General features: G+C 47.6%; 1 protein-coding gene across 1 annotated transcript in view; it reads left to right on the top strand.

Annotated features, from left to right (window-relative positions):
• The window catches only part of LOC307246492 (fatty acyl-CoA reductase 1), a 40,733-nt gene that overhangs the window by 9,860 nt on the left and 5,972 nt on the right, over positions 1–24,901 (top strand). Inside the window, exons 2-5 of the mRNA XM_080022428.1 lie at positions 5,764–6,052; positions 17,929–18,104; positions 23,293–23,472; positions 23,898–24,075. Of these exons, the coding sequence (XP_079878554.1) occupies positions 5,864–6,052; positions 17,929–18,104; positions 23,293–23,472; positions 23,898–24,075 (723 nt within the window). The 5' untranslated portion in view covers positions 5,764–5,863. The remainder of the gene's footprint in view (positions 1–5,763; positions 6,053–17,928; positions 18,105–23,292; positions 23,473–23,897; positions 24,076–24,901) is intronic.

Below are 24,901 nucleotides of genomic sequence, written 5' to 3'. Positions count from 1 at the left end.
ACGTCATTCTGACAGCTAAATTTTAACTTAATAAGACATCTGCCTTACCCACTGCAATGCAAGTTAACCTTTAGGGTAACATTTACATAGACGAGTATTATTGCATTATAACTTGAATGTTGTTTGAACTTGACAGTTCAAACAGTGCACAATGTTAAAAATGTTAAAATATATATTATTATTATTATTATTTATTCATTTTAATTTACATATTTTGAGATACAAATTTAATATCTGTTGCATGTGTTGTAGTGTGGTGTGCTGTGTGACAAATAAGGATTGTTCTTCTTCTTCTACAAACATTTAATTTAATATAAGCGTGTGATAACCCCAAAAACCGTGATAATTCCGGTCACTATAATCCTAACGTTGTGAAATGTTCCGAGAAAGATGCATTTTGTGGATAAAATCAACAAAGCTCACAGGGTTACAGATTATGTGGGAAAATGCATATTATTACAGCAGTAACAAACTTGTGAATAATTGGTCATTTTTAATATGCTGATCTTTCCTCTGTGGTTCGAGGGAAGGACAGCTGTGTGAGAGAACTTTGGTGTGGCCAGGATTCGTGTCTCTATTCCTAGTTATTCTAAAGTCTGAAATGGTTCTCCTCGCCCAGTTAGGGCAGTCACAATGACATTTTAGTTGACAATTCATTCATAAAAAGTCATTAACAATTGAATCGTTTTTGTTTTTTTTATCAATTTATGCCACTATAAAAGTGGAAGTGAAGTTTCAAGTGGAGATTAGAGCACGTCCTCAACTCAACAGCGAAATTGATGCACCTAATTCACATTGTTTTGTTTGGGACATTTCTAATATTGTTTAAAATTGTGGGTGGAGACGTAGAATCGATTTCACAAAAAGATTGCGATATGCACGAGAAAATTGAACTATCTAAATTAGATCATCTTACAATTGTGACCGCTCTACTGTCACTCTTATCTCCTATGACTGGGAACAGACGGTGGTGAGTAGTCCGTCTGTTTCCCGTGTCCATGTTGGCTCACAGCAGTATGTGGCTGAACAGCAGACCATCGGCGTAACTGTAACCGAGTGGGGGGCAGTGACCTATGAAGAATGCCCGGGCGGCATAAAGCGTGTCTGTGTGTATGTGTACTCAAGGATTAGGAAGCAAGAGTGTTCGCGTGTACTCTCAACTATCTTGCACTGGCGTCCCCTTTTTTTTTTTTTTTTTTCCATCGGGTGTTAATCCATAGTGCCTTCCAGCGCCCCCTCCCCTTGCTCTTGTCCTTGTATCACTAGGGAATCTTGCTCGTGTGCAGGAACGCACAGCGGCCTCGTAACAAAGCCATTGTGGTAGTATGTGTATGTGACTTGAGGGCAGCACATTTGTGGTTACTACCCCACGGGCTGCAAGCACCAGAACCCGGTCATTGTCAACTGGAGGCGTGTTGCAAACATGACGAGCGGTGGAGCCTGCAGCGCGCCGCCACCTCAGCTTCTCGTTTCCTGCAAAATGCTCGAGCTTTGCTTTCTCCGCTGACTCCGGCTGGTCGACCGCAGTCCGCTCGTGGAAGTGGTCAGACGGGTGTGTTTTGTTTGTGCTTATTTGTGTGTGCTCGGGTGCTCACAAATCGGCATTCTGTTTACGGGGCGGGGTACTTTTGCACTGCATTGTGCAGGGAAAGAGGAAGGAAGGAAGTAACACACCAGAAACTGAGGGAGCCCGGTTGTGTGAAAATGATTTAGTTATCTAGGTCAGGTAGGGCTGCAGGGGACTTGGTTCCTGTCCTTCGGCAGACACTGCTGGGAATCTTGGAGATGCTGCTTTCATTGCCTCTCATTGGTCCAGAGAATAACCACATTTGGCCTGGCTTGAATGCAAATCAAAGCTCCATTTAACCGCTAAAAGTGCCGATCAAAAGCCGCTCTCGATTTAATGTTATGCTCTCGCTGCCAACTGCCAGCTTTGACAAGTAGGCATCCTATTAAGCTAGAGTTTCATCTGGCCATTTGGCACAGCGATGGCACCATTACAACCAGCCTTCTCCTCAAATTCCCTTATAGGGAGGATGATGCTAAATGGACGGACAGGGCGCTGTCGTCTACTCTTAAGAGGGCTCGTGCGTTGTCGTCATGGTGACAAGTCAACAGACAGCAACAATGGCAGCATGGCTCTGAGATTTTATCCCACCGATCAGACACAATGCTTTGATCATCGACCTTGTAGCGCTTTGATCATAGCCCTTGCGAAGGTGACATCATTCTCGCCGACATGTGGACTTTCTAGCATTTTGAGATGGTTTCTCGAGGAGGAAAATGAATGGGGTTTTCGGAAGCAAGAATCTTTCATTATTTCGGAGGCCAGTGAATTGCTTTAAATGTTTGCATGTATTGTCTGAGAAAGTGAGGACAGTTATACGCAATAATAATTTGACCGTGACAAAGAGTATTAAAGTATTAAAGTATTAAAAAAAGTCAATATGCAAGTACCCCAAACACCATAATCCAGTGGCTCATTTGTTCAACAAATTATAACCCTTGTGGATGCTGCATTCATTTACAAGGACACACACGAAATGTGTGTCAAAGTCCGTGCCTCATGAACGTCCCCTTCGCCTGTGGACCGTGAGTGCCAATAAAGTCTGGCGCCTGCATCTCCATCTCAGCGGGGTTGTGACAGGCACTACTGTATATGCATGATGTCCTCTTCTTCACCCTGGACACTGCGCCCCCCCTAACCCCCCCCTATCTTTCTCAACCCGTTTGTGACTCATCTCTGGGGTAGTGGACCCCCGCCCTGCCCCATGCCCTCAGGGGCATGCCAAGTCCTTAGAAATAGATACTGGACAAGGGCAGTGTGTTGGAGCATATTGCATGAGATGATGCTTTGTACAGAATCAACAAGAAAAGAAAAACCACTGGACCATCAGTCAATGTGCAGCCTAACCACACTCTTATCATGCTTATAATATTTTTTTTTCTGTCTACTAAAATGTCTTGCATAAAATTAGGCTTTAATTTGAGCAAACAGGCGTATTGAGAAACCACTTTTCTTTAGTGTTCTCCACCAGTCCACAAGGGAGGCTTTCAGTACAGAAATTCATGTTGACCCAAAAATAGACACAGAATATTGCAAATCATTTTGGCAACATTGTATTTGCAGAATTTTTTTTTTTTTTTTTTATGGGATTTTTCCTGACTCAGACCCCTTTTGAAAAAAAATCAAATCAAGTTTCAAGGACCATACAGCTACAGCTGTACAGCTTTTTTTTTTATGAAATGGACAGGACTCTGAAGCGCACTAGAGAACACGAAGGACATGTAGTCAGGGCTGTAGTGCCGGCTGGCGGGTAAACTATTAGAAAGGAGGCTGGATGACTCAATTTCAATGAATATTAGGCTTTTAGACAGGCATGCTGTGCATTTGTGGGGGAAGATTGACTGAAAATAGACTGATCAAATTGAAGCTCTTCAAACTTCTGCCCATGGTTTTTTTAATTTTATTTAAATTTTTTGGTCTGGATCTCACCAGATTGTTCTGACTCAATTTGCTCCTGGCTTATAACTGTTTGTACATTGTTAGTGTAGGACAGTTTCAAGATTTCCTGTTTTATCTACAGAGGAGCACAGCTCTTCCGAGTTTGGTGGCTGACTGACTGGAGCCTTCTATTCAAATCACTTTAGGCACAATTATCCAATTAGAATAGCCAAGCATCCACCGGACGGAGAAAGACGACAGGATATCAAACTATAACGACTATAATTGACGTAAACAAACCGCTGGACGGGGCAAATGTTGCCGAGACAATGAATGAGAAAAGAGGACTGTATTATCCCTCATCACTCATTACCCATATTATCATTCCATGGCATCTGAAATCCCTGACTCCTCCGTCCGCTGCCCCTCCGGTCCCTTCCACGGGGGTCTGGCTGGCTGCCACCTGCCAAGCAGCACTCACAAGGTCAGATTTATTGCATTGACTTGGCCCAAATAAGCAGACACAGTCCATTACACCGGTGCCATTAGAGTACGTATTGATCCAATTATGTCCCCGTGAACGGTTAGGTGCCGGACATCCAATGAAACGTTAAGATTCATACTCAGTCTGACTTGTGGTGTCTTGTTTTACTTCTTTGTTGGGGTGAGTCGCGTGCGAAGGGTAAGGGTCGTTTGCAGAGGTGGAATAGTGCGTTCCGCGCTCCAAAGTGTTCTTCTGAGTAATTTTGTGGGTTCTATGGAGATTTTAGAAAACACAAATCTTTATTTGAGTAATTGTAAAAGCAATGTGAGGTAATGTGTTTTTGGGGGTTTTTTTACACCGGCGACCTACATTCTCATCGCCAGATTTGACCTCAGTCACATCTCTATACCTCCATCAGGTTGGAACTTTTAGCAATTTGAATGTGGAAATGGACTTGATCCTGGCTGGACTGTCGAGGCCACAGGGTACTTGCGTCCGGCATCCAGTCTGCATGCAAATCTCATCAAGCAAAAGATTGCCGCAGCAGGTCAAGAGACATTCCAAGAAACCACCACACACACACACACACACACACACACACACACACACACACACACACACACACACACACACACACACACACACACACACACACACACACACACACACCAGGACCAAAAATCGTTGTCTGTTCTAAGACTTCTCAGAGCGGCGGGGATTACACAAACAAAACCCAGCGTGCCTTGCGATGTCTGCAAAACATGGTTAAAGTGTTTCCTAATCCTTTTGGGGTTTTTTTTTTTTTTTTATCTTGCGGTGTCGCTCGCTCGGTGAAATGAAAGGGATGGTGAGAGAGATGGGGACAGGAGGCGTGGGCGCGAGATGTGAGTTCAGGAAGGCGGTGGCCTGATGGGGCGGGGTGAGGAGCAGGTCACAGTGTCCCACCGAAAGAAATAACTTTCTGTGTGTGTGTTTGTGTGTGGGGGGGGGGGGTGTCTGCTTGCCCTTGGGAGGGCATGGTAATTAAACTCTTATCTTTCTTTTCATGTTTTTTTCCCCCTCCCCTCCTCCTTTCTCGCTTTGTCTTTCTGTTGATTTCACACTAAAACCCCTCTGTCGCCAGCCACCTAATCCATGCTGATTGATTGCTCTAAAAGCCTAATGGCTGCCTTTTAAAACGGGGTTTCAGAGGACGGCTGCTGCCTCGCCTACCATCCGCCACTTCAAGAGGACACACTTTGGCATTTCACTTCACACCCCCCACCACCACCCTACATACAGTCCCTCCTTCCGTGTGTGTGTGTGTGTGTGTGTGTGTGTGTGTGTGTGTGTGTGTGTGTGTGTGTGTCTGTGTGTCTGTGTGTCTGTGTGTCTGTGTGTGTGTGTGTGTGTGTGTGTGTGTGTGTGTGTGTGTGTGTGGTGAAGGCTGTCTCCACAAGGATTAAAAAAGAACAAAATAGGCCAGTGTTCAGGGTCAATCGGACATACTGTATCTGATGTATGTATGTACGTACTGCCGGTCGCCTTCTGAATTTGATGTGTGTGTGTGTGTGTGTGTGCGTGTGTGTGTGCGCACGCGCGCCTGTGTGTGTGTGTGTCTAAGAAGTAGATGTGCCAAAGCATGCCATTGCCCTCCCCCAACCCTCACTGCAACCTTGTCGTCGCCAGCCCCGTCGTGCTTCGCAGCCCTTCTCGGCGAGACAACCTGTCCCGCTCAGGGCTGCAAAGAATTAACACAAGTGTGCACACCCTCACAAGAACTCTGTTAAACCTGTCTCCCCCTCACTTACCCACACACACACACACACACACACACACACACACACACACACAGGTGCTGGCTGGCGTCAAACGGAACCCTCGCGACTCGGGGAAAGCAGACGGCAGAAGAGAGGCACAAAGAAGCGACTGGCGGAGGCACAGCAGGCGGCGTCATGGCGTCCATACCCGACTACTACGCCGGGAAGTGCGTGCTGATCACAGGGGCCACGGGATTCATGGGCAAGGTGTTGGTGGAGAAGCTGCTCCGCTCCTGCCCCGAGGTGAAGGCCCTCTACATCCTGGTCAGACCCAAGGCCGGACAGTCCATGCAGGAGAGGGTCAGCGACATGATGAAGTGCAAGGTAGGACAGCAGGGGAGCTATGGCGGTTCCGTATGATACGACTGGATGTCGTCTGGGATTTGGTTAATCGTGATATCACGATATAGATAAATGTTGTCTTGGTATAGTTTTGCAACTTTCAGAACTTCATAGACTGTCCTAGCTGTTCTTATCAACGTCTCCACCTCCTCGGTCATTATATCCACAAGACTAATGATTGTTTCTTAAATATTTCTTGAGTGTGAATACTGTTTCCTTTGAAAGTGTATAGTCCTCCCCTGAATACAATCATCAAATGATCATTATCAAGGTGTTCGTCCAAAAATATTGTGATATTTAATTCTGTCGGTTTCACGTCACTGTCACTGTCTTTCCGACGCCGCCATTGTAAAAAAATGTGAATTGCATTCACTTACGGGTAGTAATTGTATGTTTACTCAGGTGTGTAGGTGTTTAACAGCTACACAAACGCTGTTTATTTGAATAGTCTTCAAACTAACTCATTTGAAGAGGCGACGCTCGAATGCCACCGCAGTTCCAAGCAAGGGCGAGGCGAGGAATTTATTACCGCAATTATTTTACGGGCAAATTTATTACGAGTTATCACTTGTCCCTAATTCCGAGGACATGTCGCAGAATGATGGAATTTTTTGCCTGGGACTCGGATTTACGTCAGTAGCCGCCCCCCTGCATGCAAAGCAGTCAAATAAATTCCAGTGCTGAGCTGCTTTTCATGAAGACGGAATAAATTCACATTTCTCGGCCGACCCGCGGGAAGCCTCCTGTGGCAGAGGAAGAGATGATGAGGAGAATTCGGCGACCGGAGAAAAGGTTTCCGGATGACGAAAAAAGAAATGTGGTCGCAAAGGATTTTAGGGTAGACAGGCGAGATGGGGAGGAGGGTGGGGGCGGGAGGGGGCAGAGGGATTGGGAAAGGGTGGGAGAGGAGATGAGAGGAGCTCCAAATGTGTGGTGTCAGCTATAGGGGGGTGGCTGGGAGGGGTGGGCTGGGGGGGCTACACAGCGCTGCATGACTCAACTGTGAAGAGGGGAGGAGAGGGAAGAAAAGGGAAGAAAGGGGAAGAAAGACGGCCTGACGACGGCGGGCTTAATGAGGGCTGAAGGATCGACACTGGGAGCGTATTGACATGCTCGGAGACGCACGCCGCCGCGCTGCGCTTCCGTTCCGTGTGGCTGTTTCTGGCCTCAAACTGTCAGGGTGCCCCCAACCCTCCCCCAACAAACACACACATGCACACACACACCCACACACAGATACTCTCTCTCTTTCTCTCTGTTTATACTCTTTTTTTTCTTACGGCATCTATTTTTATTCCCCGCGCGACGTTCATTATTTCACTCATTACGACGGCGAAAAAGGAAAAAAAAATGCCGCCGCAGCTATTTCTGTTAGTGCCCCGCGAGGGTGCGCGAACCTTTCCCGCTAAATTAACCGCCGTCTGTTTTTCTCTGCCTTCTTTTTCCTTCCTCTTCTTCTTCTGGTTCTTCTCGTTCCCCCTCCTTCTCGTCTTTCCCTCGCGCCCATCCGTCGCCGTGATTCCCCCGCCCCCGCGTTTTCACAGAACACAATCTCTCACCGCGTGGTTACCGGGCTCTGATGCAGCGGTATGAGGCCGCTAATGGCGCCCTGCAATTTTACCGCAAGGTGGAGAGGGTGGGAGAACCTGCTAGTTTGTTAGGGCACCTTCCGCCCCCTGTCGCAGGAGCTTGGCGGGGTGAGAGAGAGACCTGATCCAGCTCAGGAACTGTGCAGTTATGCACCCGCTTGGGGGAGTGGGCGGCTCCTGACAAGGCTAAAAACGCAGCAGAAGGTGGATTCAATCGGAATGGCATGGAAATGTATTTTGTCAACGGTCACCTGGCCTCCGATTCGGGGAGCGGAGGGGAAAACAAACAATATTGTTTTTCTTCACGTAGCCAAGTATTTCTCCACACTGCCAAAATGTCAGATCTGCGTCACGTCTCAGCATGAATTGTGTTCAATTTATTCAGTGCACCTCTCAGTGTCTTCCTGAAACAAGCACACATACTGTACATCCCAGCAGTCTAAGTCTGTATACCGAGTTTTAAGGATATTGCATGAATGTGAAAAAGAATGGTACCAAATGGTTTAGGATCATTGGGTTTGGGACAACAAATGGATTGGAGGGGAAAATAAATTCAGTTTTTAACCCTTGATTGTCACTATATCAGGCAGCAGCCTCTCTATCCCACATTTCTCTCTGAGAAATAGGAGGGTGTCCTCTACAATGGGGACGGCTATTTGCATTTATTGGGAGTAGGAAAGGAAACACACACATACACACACACAAACACACACACACACACACACACACACACACACACTCTTGGTGAATCCAAATTTGAACACCTCCCACTGATGGCATCAATCGTCACGGCTTGTTCAGTCAACCCATCTGGTTCCCTGGATGCGCTTACAATACAGAGTCCACTGTTGGGACAGCGTTCAATTCAGCTGCCAGTGCAGTGTCACGCTCAGCTGGATATTTAATTAAAGAGAAAAGGGTTTGTTTTTGTCTTTCTGCCCGGCTTCAGAAAAGGCAGCCTCTTTTCGACACGCCCAAATAGCTTCGCTTCTCAAACCTGCAACTACGCCAGGTATGTTATTCGTAGAAGCCGGCGCTAAGCAACGACCAGTGACACCGCCCCTGTTGTGTGGGCACGACGAAAGGCGGGAGAATAGGCCTCGAAGGAATGTTATCGTCCACATGCCTTTCGACTTTGTTATTGTAAGCCCACCGTTTTTCCGCTTAATCAAGGTTGAGACGGGTTATCAGGGCCTGTGCGGCATGCCAGGCACTCGGTAGGTGTTGACCCATAGACGCACAGAGCCTGTGGCATGCTGGTCCCTCCCACCCGCAGACTGTTCCCAGTGGCGCTCACATGATCCGCCTCTCGGCCCCGTGTGGGTTTGTCACCGGGCAAGGCCGGCGCTGTGGCTGCCCTGCACTGTCTCAGATATCTGTGGTGGAGAAGGCAGGAGGGATGGGGGGATCCGGAATTCTGCTAGACCGCTATGGCCCTGCACGGGGGGTGACTGGGTTGATGTTGGAATGGCTGTTTTGTATTGATTTTCAGGAAGCCAATGGATGTCATCGTCAGCTGGTCCGCTTTAATATGGCCTGGCGCACGGATGGCCTCAATCGATGTACATAATTGACGTAATGTGAGCAAACTGTGAGCCGAACGGCGGCATTTTGCAGTTCAGAATGGTACGCTACAAATGGTGCACTTGAGACAACCCAGAAACAATCATCGTGCTACCAACAATCATTGTGTCCGCAGCGGGCCGTTTCCCGAGGGGGAAAATGGAATTGCCATAGAATCTGAAACTCCATTTGTCATAACAGACGGGCAAGCACAAGTCCCACATGCCAACCCAGACAGCACTGCGCCTGCCAGCCAATAATATGTGCTGAAGACACCCAATGAGCCATCGACAAAACATCCTTTCCATATTTTTGGAAAGAAGTAAAAATGGTCCCTATTTCATCTAATATTATTTAGAAATGTCATACTTTCTCTAGCACATTTAACTCTAACTTAACATAATTATATATTTTTCAGATTTAACTTTTGCCCAGATGGACGCCACTGGGCATCCAGCCCATGAATTAAAATGGTCTAAAGCCCAGGTGGGCTTTATTTGATACAGAGGTGTGTGTGTGTGTGTGTGTGTGTGTGTGTGTGTGTGTGTGTGTGTGTGTGTGTGTGTGTGTGTGTGCGCGTGTGTGTGCGTGCCTGCATGCGTGCACACCCTGACTCATCAGGTTGCTCAACAGGAAAGACACTTGCTCACTGACAGAACTTTCCGTCTAAAGCAGAGCAGCTTCTCGCTCCCCTCTGTAGTTCCACTGACGTATTTCCAGCGGTCGTGGAAGTATGTGGTACTGTGAGTATTTGCTCAAACACGTAGTCTGAAAAGTTTGCCGGGCCGGTGGCCAAACAAAACTTGTCGAACAGATTGCCGCCGCGTCCTTCTTTCCAGAAAATGTGAACAAGCCTACCTTTTGTCCGCCACTCCTTCCTTCCGTTATCTTTTTTCTTTCGCCGCTCTCCGCCCACCCCCGTTCTTGCGCACCCAGCTGTTTGAAATATAAAGGGCCGTTTGTGTTAAGACTGATCTGACGCAGGACTAGAATTTTGTGATTGTTTTGTCTATGTGGGAGGAATCGTGACAACACCCTCAATGCGATCCTTACTCTGTCACCACTCTTCAATATTCCGAGCAAAATGCCACCACTCTTGTTCCCTGTCACCTCTTTACAGCGGTTGTTGTATTGTTCCTATACTGCGCCGTGGGGCTTGATGTGGTCACGAGGGAGAGTGTTGTAGACGTAAGCAGTGATTATTATTGTGGTGTTATTTTCGTCTTCAACCGGAGCTGCCGGAAGATCCATATTTCTTTCACGAGATTTAACACTGGCATGAATCCGTTGGTGGTACGACGACGCCCTTTGGATAATGCACATGCCATCGCTGTGGGTGTATTCACAAGGAACTTTACTCTGTCCTTTCCTCACTCTGTTGCATGAGCATTTCGGAAATAAGTGGTCGTAGAAAACGGCCCCCTGCGCTCTGTACGTACAGTACATGTTGGGTGTGTCTGACATTTAAGATGATGCATCATGACAGGAACCCTGCCCCCAGTGCATTCTGGTTTACAGTCCTCTTCCTATATCAGGCAGTGATCCAACGCCACTACATTGCCATATTGATTTCCTCTTGTTGGCGTCTGCAGAGGTGATCTTTACAGCAATATAAATATTCAGGATGGATTGATTCATGTTGCTGTGTACCACTTGTGGAGCCGGCGAGATCCCGGCCTGCATTTGTAATCCAATATCCAATATAGACACACTTCAAGCGTCGCTATACTAATCCTTTAAAAGCAACAGTACACCTTCCCCAATCTGTTTGACTCGCACCTCCAACCTGCGCTCCTGATTTGATCGCCAACGTCAACTTTTTATTAGATGAGCGAGGACAGGCCGTCTTAAATTGACGGGCGAGGTGTTGATCCCAAGCCTGCGAGATGATAGAGATGGCCGACAGAAACGTTCATCTTCGCACGTCTGTAAAGAAGTATAATATAACTTAGGTAACGTAAGGTCCTGTCTTCTGGGTCGGCACACTGCGACACGTGAGCTGCTCCGTAGTCTCAGCCAAATTGACAAGCAGAGAGCTTTAGAGGGTAACCAGTAAGCACTCTGCAGAGCCACAAGCCCCCCGCCAACCAGAGACAAGGCAATGGGGAAGCCATACTTTTTGCGTATAATTAGGTCGCAAATTAACTCCAGTTTGTGAAACAAATTAGCACATTAAACATTGCTGGTGGAGTCATTAAAGCGGGGCTGACATTCGGTCTAGCAGCCTCAGTGAAAGGCATGTCCGTGAAGGGACTGCCCCAGCCCATCCGAGCCGCTCCGCAGGCGACAGGGACTCTGCCAACTCCCGGTCTCTCTCCATATGCAGATGGTCAGTCGGCCTCTCCACAGATCTGGCGTAACATTTCCTTTTTTATAGTTGTTGTTGTTGTTGTTGTTGTTGTTTTAGTTCAAGAACCATCAGTGAGGACTGAGTGCGTGGCCTTGTGAATAATCAGCGTTTAGATAAGCTGAGAAACTGTGCCGGCTGAGGAGCCATGGAAAAACACCACCAATTTCTCTAAACTTTGAGAACCCCCAGTGAATAGTGCTGAAGAGAGGAGAGCAATGATTAAAGTCCTTTTTATATTTCATCTTTATGGCACTCTGGTATTGAAGGTCGTTTGATAGATGGCGAATTCTGCGTAAACAGTTTGAGGAAATTCAAGGAAGGGCAACCAATGTATCATCTTGAAATGTGGAAGCATGCATTAGCATTATCTGTGTCCTCGCGTTGGTGTGTGTTCTAGGTGAATTTGAGTGTGCACCTGCTACGTGGGTGTTATTGATCCAGTCTGGATGGACCAATGCATCATTTCCGCACGGGGGCCCGAGGTAGGGCGAGGTGGCAGGGACAGATGATACAGTGCTCCCCATATCGTCAAGGATCGTGTTCATCGAGATTACAAAAGCCCCGAGGCATCGCTCCCTTCGGATTACCAGGCTCATTTGATCTCAAGACAGCCATGGCCGCTTCGGGCCTTCTCCCTTGCCTTTCGGGCAGAAGTGGTGAGAACGGTTTCCCTGTGAAGATGTCAGACGTTGGTGGGAGTGTGTGGGCCTGTGCATATCCATACACATGATGATCATTTATTCGAGTCGTCACCTTTATGACCCAAACGAGTCAATACAAATACCAACCTTTGAGCCCTCCTTAGAGATAGAGAAACAAATAATGCAATAAAGAAACTTGGGCTTAATCAGTTGACGCATTTTCCAGGGCTTGATAGGTTTTTCCTTCCCTGTACGCGGAATGAGGTCACGTTCTTCTTTAAACCCTGGAATGCAATAGTAGTACCAAGCAATATAAATCTCACTTGCTTTGTCAACTCATATTTTTTTTTTCAATATTGATCCTTTCACTTAAGTTGTGTGCAATGTGGGCCATTTGCATTCAGATACATATATTCACGAGGTCACCATGTTAGTCGAGCCATGTTATCAAAGTGTGACAAAGTTGGAGGGGTTTTGTTTTGGGGGGTTTTTTAACCAAAGTGTGCTCCACCTCACCAGAGCTGTCTTTGCATCCAATTGTCTCAACAAAACTTGCCAAAATTGAGTTGGAAAGACATGTCAAAGACTTTTATAACTGATTTTAAAGGTTTAGGAAAAATGGTCCACCGCTCAAAGTTTCAGCAGGAGCTAATGTCAGCTTTGTGTGTAATGGTTTTGGGATCTCTGCCTGTAGCCATAGGAAGATGGGGGAAGGGAAGCGATGCCTCCTGGTCAAACTTGCTGACAGCCTTGGCAGTTTGCCCTCCCCTCTGTCCTCGCACCCAGGTCTGTCCTTCTGGGTTGGAGTGCTAACATCTCCTCCCACCCTGTCCCAGCAGGCTTAGCAGCGCCCAACACCACCCTGAAGCCCTTCCACTGCAGAGCCAAAAGCAAACGGGCAAACAGAAGGATCTGTCATCCTGTAACATTAATTCGGACCCAACGTTTCTGGAGTATTGTTGAATATTGTATCAAACTTTCCTTAGAACTGGTTTTCAAGCACTCTTTGGCAGTAAACCTATCAGTTGCTTGTTCTTCAGCTCATTTAGAGTGTGCGTGTCAGGAAACAGAGGTCAGCGAGGGGCTTCCATTAATTCCTTCTCTGACATGATTTGGCACGACCAACGACCAAATTATTGTAAGTTTTCCGACCTGCTTCTTCCCTGATCGGCCGTGTCCAGCTGACTCTGCAGAGCCCGGTCCAACCGCAGCGCAGTTCCAATCACTGGTGGGACTCAAACACATGCCAAATGCAGCGAGAAGCAAATTTGGTCGAATCATATTTTCAAACCAGAGCATTTATGAACCGGTCACTAAGATGACCTTGTGGCACTTTCCTCCTGACAGAACCACTGAAATCAGCCAGACTGTGACAGTGCCTGAGTTGCCTTTTCGCATCGCTCGGCATCTAGTACATTTCCCTGTATACTGTACATGTAAAGTGTTACAGTAGAGTCCACTTGAAAACACCTCTGAAAGTAGGTGGCATCCCCACTTGGGTCCACCTCACGCTGTGTCCCATTGGGAGTCTTTGTATCCAAGGTCTCCCTCAAAAATGTGTTATCTTTTTGGTACCGCAGCCACCGGTCATTGTGACAAGGGAGAGAAACAACCCTATCTTCAAAACATCCTTCACATGTTTATGGTATTACGGATTTTGTTTCCTTCCGCGGCTTTTCCTCTGCCTGCGTCTCTCATATCATGGCTCTAGGGTAACGGCTCACTATGGAGGGTGCTGTGAAAGAGCAAAGCTCCAGTTAAAGGGCAGTTAGCAAGAAGAGGACCTCTTTAAAATGGCATCTCAGATTGCCGAGCTGAAAGGGAAGTGCCATTAGTGTTGGGTTTCTGTGAAAGCTCGCCGCGTGGCCGCTCCAAGCACTCAGGTTGGAAGATTTATCTCTCCGAGGGTCCTTACAACAGCTGTCCCCCTCCAACTGCTCCGTGGAGAGATGACAGCGAAGCAAACCATGTGCACGGAGCGAGCTCCACTGCCGAGGCTCAAGTTGACATTCCCTCGGCGGCAGCAGTGGTATTCTCTGCGACGGTGCAGGCCGCCGCGCCGAGGTCTAGGGCGGATGCCTGGGCTCCTTGGACACGGGACGAAGCCCGTCCGCGCCCCCGGTGCACTGGGGATTCTGCCACGTAAGGCCGCCCAGAACAAGGCCGTGGCGACATTCCTTTCTGTCCCCGAGCAGCGAGATCAACTGGTGTGTGTGTGTGTGTGTGTGTGTGTGTGTGTGTGTGTGTGTGTGTGTGTGTGTGTGTGTGTGTGTGTGTGTGTGTGTGTGTGTGTGTGTGTGTGTGTGTGTGTGTGTGTGTGTGTGTGTGTGTGTGTGTGTGTGTGGTATTGTGTTCCTGCACAAGACAGTTTACTCATTCACACCAGTGCGTTGGAAGAGGGGACGTGGTGGTAAATGAGAACCAGTGGTTGGCTGGCACAAGATCGCCCATCGTCCCAAGGGCACAGCGGTCCCACAATGGCAATTCTCTTCTTGTGTCTACAACAAAGAACCCTCTGAGGCCTTCCATCTCTGGCCTTACTCACCCCGTTGACCCGACTGCTCTCTCTCTCTCTCTCTCTCTCTCTCTCTCTCTCTCTCTCTCTCTCTCTCTCCCTCACTTCCCCTTTTTCATCCTCTCCACATCTTTCCCGCTTATTCTATTATTTTCACCACTCCCACTATTTCAGTATTTCGTCGTCACAGCAGCAGCGGTATGCTCCCCACCCCAAGGGAGTGTGTATTTACACAAGAATGTGTTTGATTCTGTGTACGGTAACTGATAGCATTGTACACGGTGAATGTGCAGCCCGTTTCTGTTGGCATCAGCAGGACTGGTCTGAGCGCCGCAACACTGCTGATAAGAGGGATGTGAGCTGCCAGGATGGCAACTGATCCCTTCTCTCTCTCTCTCTCTCTCTCTCTCTCTCTCTCTCTCTCTCTCTCTCTCTCTCTCTCTCTCTCTCTCTCTCTCTCTCTCTCTCTCTCTCTCTCTCTCTCTCTCTCTCACTCTCTCTCTCTCTCTCTCTCGCGCTCTCTCTATCTTTCTTTTTTCCATAGCCATGTTCCCATCAAAATATAAATAGAATTTTTAAACAAGCTTTCGAGATGTCACAAAATCCAAGACTGCAGTTGCCCAGAAGCGAATAAACGTGGGACCACACCCACAAGTTAGGCCGTATATATTTTATTTTATTTTATTTCTGACTTCTCTTGAGGAAATTGATTGTCCAATTTCTTTACTGACCAAACCCGACTGGTCAAATGACAAGACATCTTTCTAATCGTGTTGGTGCCCTGCCCGAGCCTGTAGAAGGAAATTATAATCTGCATTTATAATCTGCATTTAGAAATCCAGCCCAAGTTCCTCAGGGTTTGGTCTGTGTCTCCCTCGTGACAGCTGCTGGCTTCGGTGTGACATTGAAATCTGGTGATGTTTGACGCGGACTCTGTTTCAAAGGGAATGTACAGCAGAGGCCGATCGCTATTTTGGGGCGTTTCAATTTTGCTGGGAGTCCTGGATCTCCGAGATCAACAAAGAAGCTCTCGATTGGGAACAAAGATGCGTCATTTCTTTTGTGATTGCATAAATGCATTGTCATCTCTGCCTCACCGGAAAGGAATGCGGGACATTAGAAAGGAACCATCTTTTATATGTTGCCAGGGTAAACAGTTTGAAGGACTTCCCGGGCACGATTCGGTTCTGCAAGTAATGAGCTGCTGCCAAATTTTGGGTGTGCTGTTCTCGTTGCATAGGGACACACGCTGTAAGAGGAAGCTGATCTGAGATCATTACAGTTGAAAAAAAACCGAAAAAACCGAGTCACACAATACAAAGCATGCATGGCGTTTATTTCTATGGAAATGTTTTAATTGTTCCATATTTTTACTGTATTATACACATAACGTATCTGCAGAGTACATTGGATCTTGCCTTACCTAGGGAGTTCACTTCCAGAACCACACTATAATAATTTACCAGTTATTCAGAGGATGGAGCCGTCTTGGCCCCCTGCCTCATATTTGTTTGTTGTTTTTTGGGGTCATGACACGGGGCGCATCGGGGCAGGTCCCTTCTGACCCTCGTCCAACAACACTGCTGATTCGGAACGGAGGCGGGTCGGAAATGGTAACTGGATAAAGACATGAATACAAACAGCTGTCTGAACCTGTTTAGCTCAGCATCTGTCCTCTGCAGCACGGGTGCTCGGCTTAGCAGTGCAACTAACGCATGCGGAGACACACGCATCCATGCTAACACACACACACAGCCAATTTCATAACTGGGAGTGCATGCGGGGACATGCCAACCCTATCACACCCAGTCTCTCATCCTCTTTCCTTCCTCACGCTATCGTGCACTAACCATCTGTAAAGTGTCCCGGAACGGCACTGTCACACCACATGGATCAGGAGGACGACAAGGTCTATGGAGCATGGGATATAGGATGAACTATCTCATACAATGGAAACTGATATGGCATGTAAAGCTTTGAGATCTTTGAGCACCCTGAGAAATACTTGTGATCCAGGGCTTTATATGAATAAAACCTGATTGATTGAGGTTACGTAATCTATGCTGGAAATAAATGCATCACTGACCTGAACTGCACGAGGTGACGTATGGCATCATATATCATTTCAGTGTTTTTATGGCTTTTGGTTGGCCAATATTGACAAAAGCAAAAACCACAATATTTTTGACCTAAATAACGCAAAATTGATAAGTTAACGATATTTTGGCAGTACCATGGGTCCTCAGATATTTACATAATACATTTACATACAAGAGAAACAATGTGGGTTAATAATGTGGATATTATGACCAAGCAGCATTGAACATCTAGAAGTCTCTGAAGTTCAGAAAATTGCATTTATTTACTGGAATTCTGCCTCAAAGATAACATTTACCGATATCATGACCCAAAATCAAGATAGCTTAACTCCACAAAAAGGCAGTTGGTCCCTCTTACTATCCCTCTGAATGGTCATGTGTGGAGCAGCCTTTGTGTGTCCTTCTGTGTGTTGCCCTTGAAATCAAGTGCACAACAGCACTGCACTTATGACCACCTCCCCACCTCACCTGAGCAGTATTTGTTCAAGAATTATAAACCATTACGTAAAACTATAGCTTTGGGGCACAACGGACAAAAAAAAAAACATCCTACAGTTCTACTGAACAGAAAGACAAATATTGGATCGCCTATTCTGGACTCTTGTGTGTCTGCTTCACGCAGCTCATTTGCTTGTGCAAGTGCGTCTTCCAGAAATTTCTGCACTGAGCTGGTTTGCTTTCTGGGCTGAGGCCCTGGCTGACCCGTGTGGGTGCCCAGCGGGGAAACACGCCCTCGGCCCAGTCACGGTAAAGACAAAACGTTTTACGAGAGCTCCCCCTTATCCCGACCGTGTCCAGGTCAGGATTTCAGGAGTTTGTTGGGGGAAATGAGGTGGGCTGGAGCTTTTGAAAGACAAAACCCCTGGACTGCAGCCATCAGACGATACAGACGATCTGGTGATGGCGTGTCTATGTTCATGAGCTACAGTCAGGCAACAATGTGCATCGTCAACGAAGCTCCGTGTGCCATGAAAGTCTACCCCTGTGTACTGAGTGCTTCTCGGTTCACACTTGAAGACCTGCCCCTTATTGAGCCTAGCATGTGAGCTCATGTATCCGTCTCCCCTGTGTTTGTTCGTTTTTTTCTCCTTATGTTGACAGCTGTTTGACCGTGTACGGGAGGACTACCCCGACTTCCACCGGAAAATCGTCCCCATCAGCAGCGAGCTGATGCAGCCGGGCCTGGCCATCAGCCCGGAGGACGCGGAGACGCTCACCGGCTGCATCAACATTGTCTTCCACTGCGCCGCCACCATCCGCTTCGACGAGCAGCTCAAGTGAGGGTTCCGTCCGTGACGCCCACGTGCACACACACACACACTCGTGTCTATCTTCTCATTACATCCTGAGTTTCAATGGTGAAAAGAAGCACATTCAGACACAAGACAGACGACACATCCATCATCGCTGCTTTCTAATTCCCAATCTAATAACAGGTTGAAAGAATTTCAGCTGTGAGATATTGAAGAACATTCGGTCCGGAAATGGTAATAAAGCAACAAAAATGTGCCCCAACTGTGTGTGTTCTGCGCGTGTCTCGAGTTTTTCGTTGAGTCATAGTCCCGCAACAAGCAGGAAGCGTAGATTATGAAGCTCCACTCCAGCGGACTCGCTGAAAGGCGGGAGCCGGCCGCAGTGCCATATCGATTGAGAGTGAAAGAGGAAGCTGGAGGAGGATGTTGAGGGGGAAAAAGCCAGGGAAGGTTTACGTCGTAACAGACTTTTGTCGCCGTCTGTCAATACAATAGATTGTTTGTTCGCCATTCTGCGGCACTTCTTGTTTACAGAAGGCCCGGACGAAAAGGTTTACGAGCCAATTTAATCTTTGGGACGGCGGACGGCGGAGATCGTTGCTGTAAGGGAGTCGCAGCTCAGAGGATGTTTAATGAGTGTCGCTGCAAATGGCACTGAGCAGCACAACGGATGGATAACACAATAGTTGTCGTGTGGTGTCGGGGTGGTGTGGTTTCAGCAGCCATACCTGTCTTGAGTGTCGGTAACGGGCCCAGTATCAGAGGTGGCTGTACGCCTGTTGCTCGCCAGAGCAATCTACGAGCAACAGGTAAATCACCCATCCCCACACACACACACACACACACACACACACACACACACACACACACACACACACAGGGAGAGCCTCTGTCATGACGTGTCTACCTGCTCCTGGCTTGCTCCATCTTGCCACTCTCTACTCTCTGTGTCGGAGGGCCCTGAAATTTCTCACGCGTTTTGAACATGGCTGATCTGCTGTTTTTGGTTTATGGCCCAATGCTTCCAATAAAGCCTCGCTGAGAAACATCTTAAATTAGAGTGGGGCTTAAAGGGTTCAGCGCAACACGTTCAAACTATCAATCAGCTCTTGGCGACAGAAACTGCTCTGCGCTACATGTTCGCGGAGGTTGGGGTGGGACGGCAGACGGGAGGTACGGCGAGGCGGGGCACGTGTTAGTGATGACTGACAGCTCAGCCAGGTTCAAGATGTTAAAGACTGCACCGCGCACCGCTTTCTATTGATCCGCCCTTGCTCTCACCATCCATCTTCCTCTTCCTCTCTCTCTCTCTCTCTCTCTCTCTCTGTCTCTCTCTCTCTCTCCCAGTCTCCTCCCATACTGTGCGTGTCGGACAGGCTTTGCCCGCCCTTCACCTCCTCTCTGCTCCTTTCACTTTTCTCTCCGTGGCTTTCCGGCCCCGGCCCTCTCCACTCTCTCCCGGGCCTGTGACCCCTATTGTATTTTCCCACTCCTCTCCCGTCTCGCTCTTCCTCCTGTCATCTTCTTTCACCTTCACTCTTTCTTGCTCCCTCACCCTCTCGGAGTCCCATCCGCCTCCTTCCTTCTCTCTCTCTCTCTCTCTCTCTCTCTCTCTCTCTCTCTCTCTCTCTCTCTCTCCCCCACTCTCCTTCATCTCCAAGTGCCATTACTCAGTGTGCGGAACAAGTCTTGTCAATGGTCTTCCCTGTTCCGAACTGAAGACTCAAGGCCTTTTTTTCCTGTGTATGTGTGTGTGTGTGTGTGTGTGTGTGTGTGTGTGTGTGTGTGTGTGTGTGTGTGTGTGTGTGTGTGTGTGTGTGTGTGTGTGTGTGTGTGTGTGTGTGTGTGTGTGTGTGTGTGCGTGTGTGCATGCGCGGACTCTCCACTTTCTCCCTGTGCACGTCTTTATCTCCCTCACTCCCTCTCTCTGGCTCCAGAGAGCACTAATTGAAGGCCGTTGGAAGCAACACTATCTCGCCGGCCTTTTGTGTCCAGATAAAGATACCGACGCGCGGTTTGGAGCATGAGTCACGGCCAGGGAGCCTCTAGCTCTCCATTACCGTTCCCACATCCGTCTCCCAGACGGAGGTGGGAGGACGACACGCCCACATCGTGCTGCGGCGCTCGCCTTCCCGTAAACAACCCCCACCCCTCCTAAATCCACCCCACTAGCCCGTACATCTCACTAAAAGCCGCAGCCACCAGCCTTCCGCCGCTCCCCGTCCTTGGACGCCGACGCACACCGCGGCCAATTTCTATCTCTTTCCGCCCCTCTCTCCATCTCCGCCTCTCCCTCGCCAGGGCCATAACTGTCGCCCGCCCGCCGTTGGAGAAGCACTTTATCTCCCCTCGGTTCCGCTGCCCAAAAACTCATCTGTGGGAAGGGTGAATGGCTATCGTCCGGTGGCCCTGCTCTCGGATAACCATGAAATGCTTTGAACAATTGGTTTTGGCCCACATAAGGGACACTGTCAACATCAACGTGGACCCCCGTCAGTATGCTTATAGGAAGAATCGCTCTGTGTCTGACGCAGTGTCAGCTGTTGTCCACTCTGCTCTCACCCACCCGGGGAGCAGGGATTCCTAGTGTCAGGCTGCTCTTCCTGGACATTAGTTCTGCTTTTAACACTTAATTCCGCAGACTTTAGTCCACAAACTGCTGCTGTTGGGACTAGGACCATCTCTCTAGAGTACTAGACTTCTTGACAAACAGTCTGTTAAGATCCATGGCGTCTCATCTTCCACCATGGCACTCAGCACCGGCTTCCCACCGGGATGAGTCCTGAGCCCCCCTGCTGTGCACGCTCCTCACATATGATTGCTCTGCGGGGTCGCCCGAGCAATCACAAAGTGAAGTTTGCAGACGACACGGCCGACAACGATGAGCCTGTGTACAGGCAGGAGGTGGAGGAACTTGTGGACTGGTGCAGAGCAAACAATCTCTGCATCAATGTGGGGAAGACTCAGGAGATGGTTGTGGACTTAAGGAGGAGAGGCCACAACCCCACTGCTGTCCTGACCTCTTTTTACCCGCTGTGTGGTGGAGAGCCTACTGACATCCTCCATCACTGTTTGGTATGGGAACTGCTCTGACAGGGAGGCGCTGCAACCAGTGGTTAAATCTGCTCGAAGAATAACCAACAGCGGCCTCCCTTCCTTGGAGGACCTTTGTACCAGCAGGGGCAGAAGCAGGACGTCATGTATCAAGAAGGACCCCACTCACCCGGACCGCAAACTGTTCACCCCCCTTAGGCAGAAGGCTGTGCAGCCTCAAAGCCAGAACAACAAGGCTAAAGTGCAGCTTCTTCCCAGAGGCTGAGGCTTATGAACTCCCTGACTTAAAGTCTGTCCACTGCACATTTTAATGCTGCTACTGTATGCGGCTAGTTTTATGCACGATAAATTTATTTTAAAAAGTTTGGGCGATTACATTGCAAATTGTTATTTATTCTGTACGCTGCTGTACCTGGGTAACAACATTCGTTCCTTCCATGTTTTTAACATATTTGAATGACAATAAACTAAACTGATGGTGGTTTGGCTGGAATCTCCCGCTGGCGGGAGCAGTGGCTTAGGTTTTGTTTGAACATTGTGGGGGACACATTAAGCAGGGGGCCTGGGCATCCTCCCCGATAACATTTTGAACGTGAAACACTTCATTTCCTGCATTCTGTTGAATTGCTATGCACCAATATGTGCCTTTGCTGCATAAATTCATTTTGGAAATGTCTTTATTTATCTACTATAAATTCTTTCCGCTTTTTTTTTTTCTTTGCTAATTTCTGGCCGCAGATGAAGCATAGCGGTAGGCCAGCAGTGTTGGCAGTGGAAGCAAACAAATCGGTACACGCACTTTTAAATTCTTTATTTTCCTCTGAGGGTTTTCTGTTTTCGGATTTGGAATGCATAGCTACTGTATTGCCAGCAAAATAGCTCCAAAAATAAGGATAAATAATATGGCTGTTCGGTCAGAGCTGCAGTCTACTTACGGCGTTCCCGGAGAGCGCGTGCTGTTGCTATCCAGTATCCACTCCCAGCTGTCTGCTCTCCCATTGGCTGGAATGTCTGCATGAGCGCGAGTAAGGGGCCGAATACTCGATTTTGATTGGTTGCTCGACACGTGCGGACCCCGCCTCGTCACGTTCCTGTGGCGTGCTTACGAAGCAGCTGCGTTCCATCAAAGCTGGAACTCGCAAAACTTAAACCCCTGATGCACATTTCAGTTGAGTGAAATGTGAAAACTTTTTTTTTAATACGGTGTACAGGCTACACATTTCTACAATTGAAATAGAATGTAAGGATCACTTTTGGCCTACAACAATGATAAATGAAAATGAAAATGTTGAAAAATGCCCGTTATTCATTTCCATATAATTTTTTGACAAAGCCACAGGGAGCCACTGGGGAGGGACTAAAGAGCCGCATGTGGCTCCGGGGACGCAGGTTGCCGACCCCTGGTCGAGAGTAATATGGACATCCCTCTGTGTTCTCTTTGACTGTACGATTATTTAATTAAAAGACCGACGTAACTGAAAATGACAACATTGATGACCACACGTGCGAAAGACAGAATGTCAATCACTCTCCATCACTCACATACATCGAATAAGATTACTCCCACCAACCACAAGTATATATTTAGTATTGTGTTCAATATTAAGATAAGATAACACTTTAAATCCCTGTTGGAAAATCCAGGATTTCTATCGGATTGAATGGATATAGATTTAATAAAAGTATTGTAGAATAGTATCAATCGATCGATCAAAACGTTATTGTCCCCGAGAGGAGATTTGAAGTTTGGCAAGCAGAGAAGACACCTTGCAACAGCTGTACAGTTCAACACAGATGGGGTTCAATACACATAAAACACATAAAATGACTCCGACAATATGAGGTGTGTCAAAAGAATAAAAATGGCTAAAAAATATTAGTTAACCATGTGAATTGCTTTGGGGACAAAATCATTTTTTGAATCTGTTTGACTTGACTTTGGGAGCATCAGATTCAACTCCGGTCTAAGAGGGGCGTGGCCGGGACAGTTCAAGGTGGCATGCGCTTGCCTAAACACCTGCCGCTGGGAAATCACAGGACTGGAGATTGTATTGTTTAGTATGAGTAATATGTATACTGTGTACTGCATATCATCTCGGTGTATTCAGATATGTAAGCGAATATGCTCATTGATTGAACCATGTCTGGTCTCTGTCAGACACGCCCTGCAGCTGAACGTGATCGCCACCCAGCAGCTCATGAGCCTGGCACAGCGGATGCACCACCTCCAGGCCTTCATCCACATCTCCACCGCCTACGCAAACTGCAACCGCCGGCACATCGACGAGGTCATCTACCCGCCGCCCGTCGAGCCCAAGAAGCTCATCGAGTCCCTTGAGTGAGTCACGGCGCCACGCTCCCTTTCGGTCTCGCTCCCGGAATGCGAGAAACGATTTAAAGCTTTAAGGCAATGGGAAAGATTTTGGAGACGTGATTGTTATTGTTGTTTATTTTAGAATTTATACTTTTTGGTATTTTGCCAATTTTTTTATTGTTTGTTACTTATTTAATTTATTGGGGTTTTTTTTTTGTTTTTTTTAGGTTTATATTTGTTTATTGTTTGTCATTCGGTGTATCGTATATTGACAAATTTCTATTGTTTATTTTTGGTTTATTGTACATTTCTGAATTTGGCTATCTTCTAGTTGATTTTAGTTTTATTGTCATGGGTTGTATTTATGGGTTTATTTCCAAATTTTCAGCAATTTCTCTGTCTTATTAAATATCCATCCATCATCTATCTATCTTCTTTCCCGGCTGCAGGTGGATGGATGATGGCATCGTGCGCGACATCACGCCGCGGCTCATCGGCGACCGGCCCAACACCTACACCTACACCAAAGCCCTGGCCGAGTACGTGGTCCAGCAGGAACAGGGCAAGCTCAACATTGGCATCATCAGACCGTCCATAGTGGGAGCCAGTTGGCAGGAGCCCTTCCCCGTGAGTCCCCCACCGCTCTTCGTCCCTCCCATTCCGGTCTCCCTCGTCGTGCGCGCTGTGTTTTCATTGTTATGGTGGGAAAAACGCGCCTCACAGCACTTGCCGTCTTCACCTCTTAATACTGACAGGGCCCCGAAGCCGCTCTGCACCGACATGGGCCGAGTTAAGAGCAAACTTGGCTGCTACACGTTCCTAGTTCCCAAGGAAGCACAAGGTTATTCTATTCTATTCAATTGTTTTGAGTCCAGTACTCTAATGCTGTCTATGTGCCACCGCAATTCAGCGGTCCAACCTGCGCTTTGTTGTGTGATGCAGGGGCCCTTCAAGAGGTTCCTAGGGGTCCTCAGCAAAATGCTAAATAGTTAAACCTCAACATCATTCACAAGATTTTGGTCCCATTAGAGAATGTGCAATTACGACTCTTTTCATCCTAGTTTCACTGTTATCTCCGTAACTATAGTATAGACGGGTATATAAGAAGTTTGGGCTAAATCATATCTCACAATAAAAATCTTCTCATTTTGGGGTTACCGAGACAACATTTTATCACCTAGGGCTCATGGCCTTGATATGAAAAAGGTTGAGAATCGCTGGAATAACGCACCCGGCGACGAGCACAACAGAGTTCGGTGTTCAGTGTTTATTGGATGAGTGTCGGGGGCCCCAACATTCATCAGGATCCCACTGTGACATCAAAATGAATGGAAATAAGATATTGATCAGTGTAAACTGACTCCAATCGATGCCTTTACCCTGCAGGCTTTAACTTAAGTGGCCAGGATTACAGCAAATTGTTTTGGCCGAGGGAAGGCTTTCTGGCTGGGTT

The sequence above is a fragment of the Zeus faber genome (assembly GCF_960531495.2).
Source record: "Zeus faber genome assembly, chromosome: 21".
Classification (NCBI taxonomy): domain Eukaryota; kingdom Metazoa; phylum Chordata; class Actinopteri; order Zeiformes; family Zeidae; genus Zeus; species Zeus faber.
The sequence above is the reverse complement of the archived record's forward strand: the minus strand, read 5'-3'. Positions and strand labels throughout refer to the sequence as shown.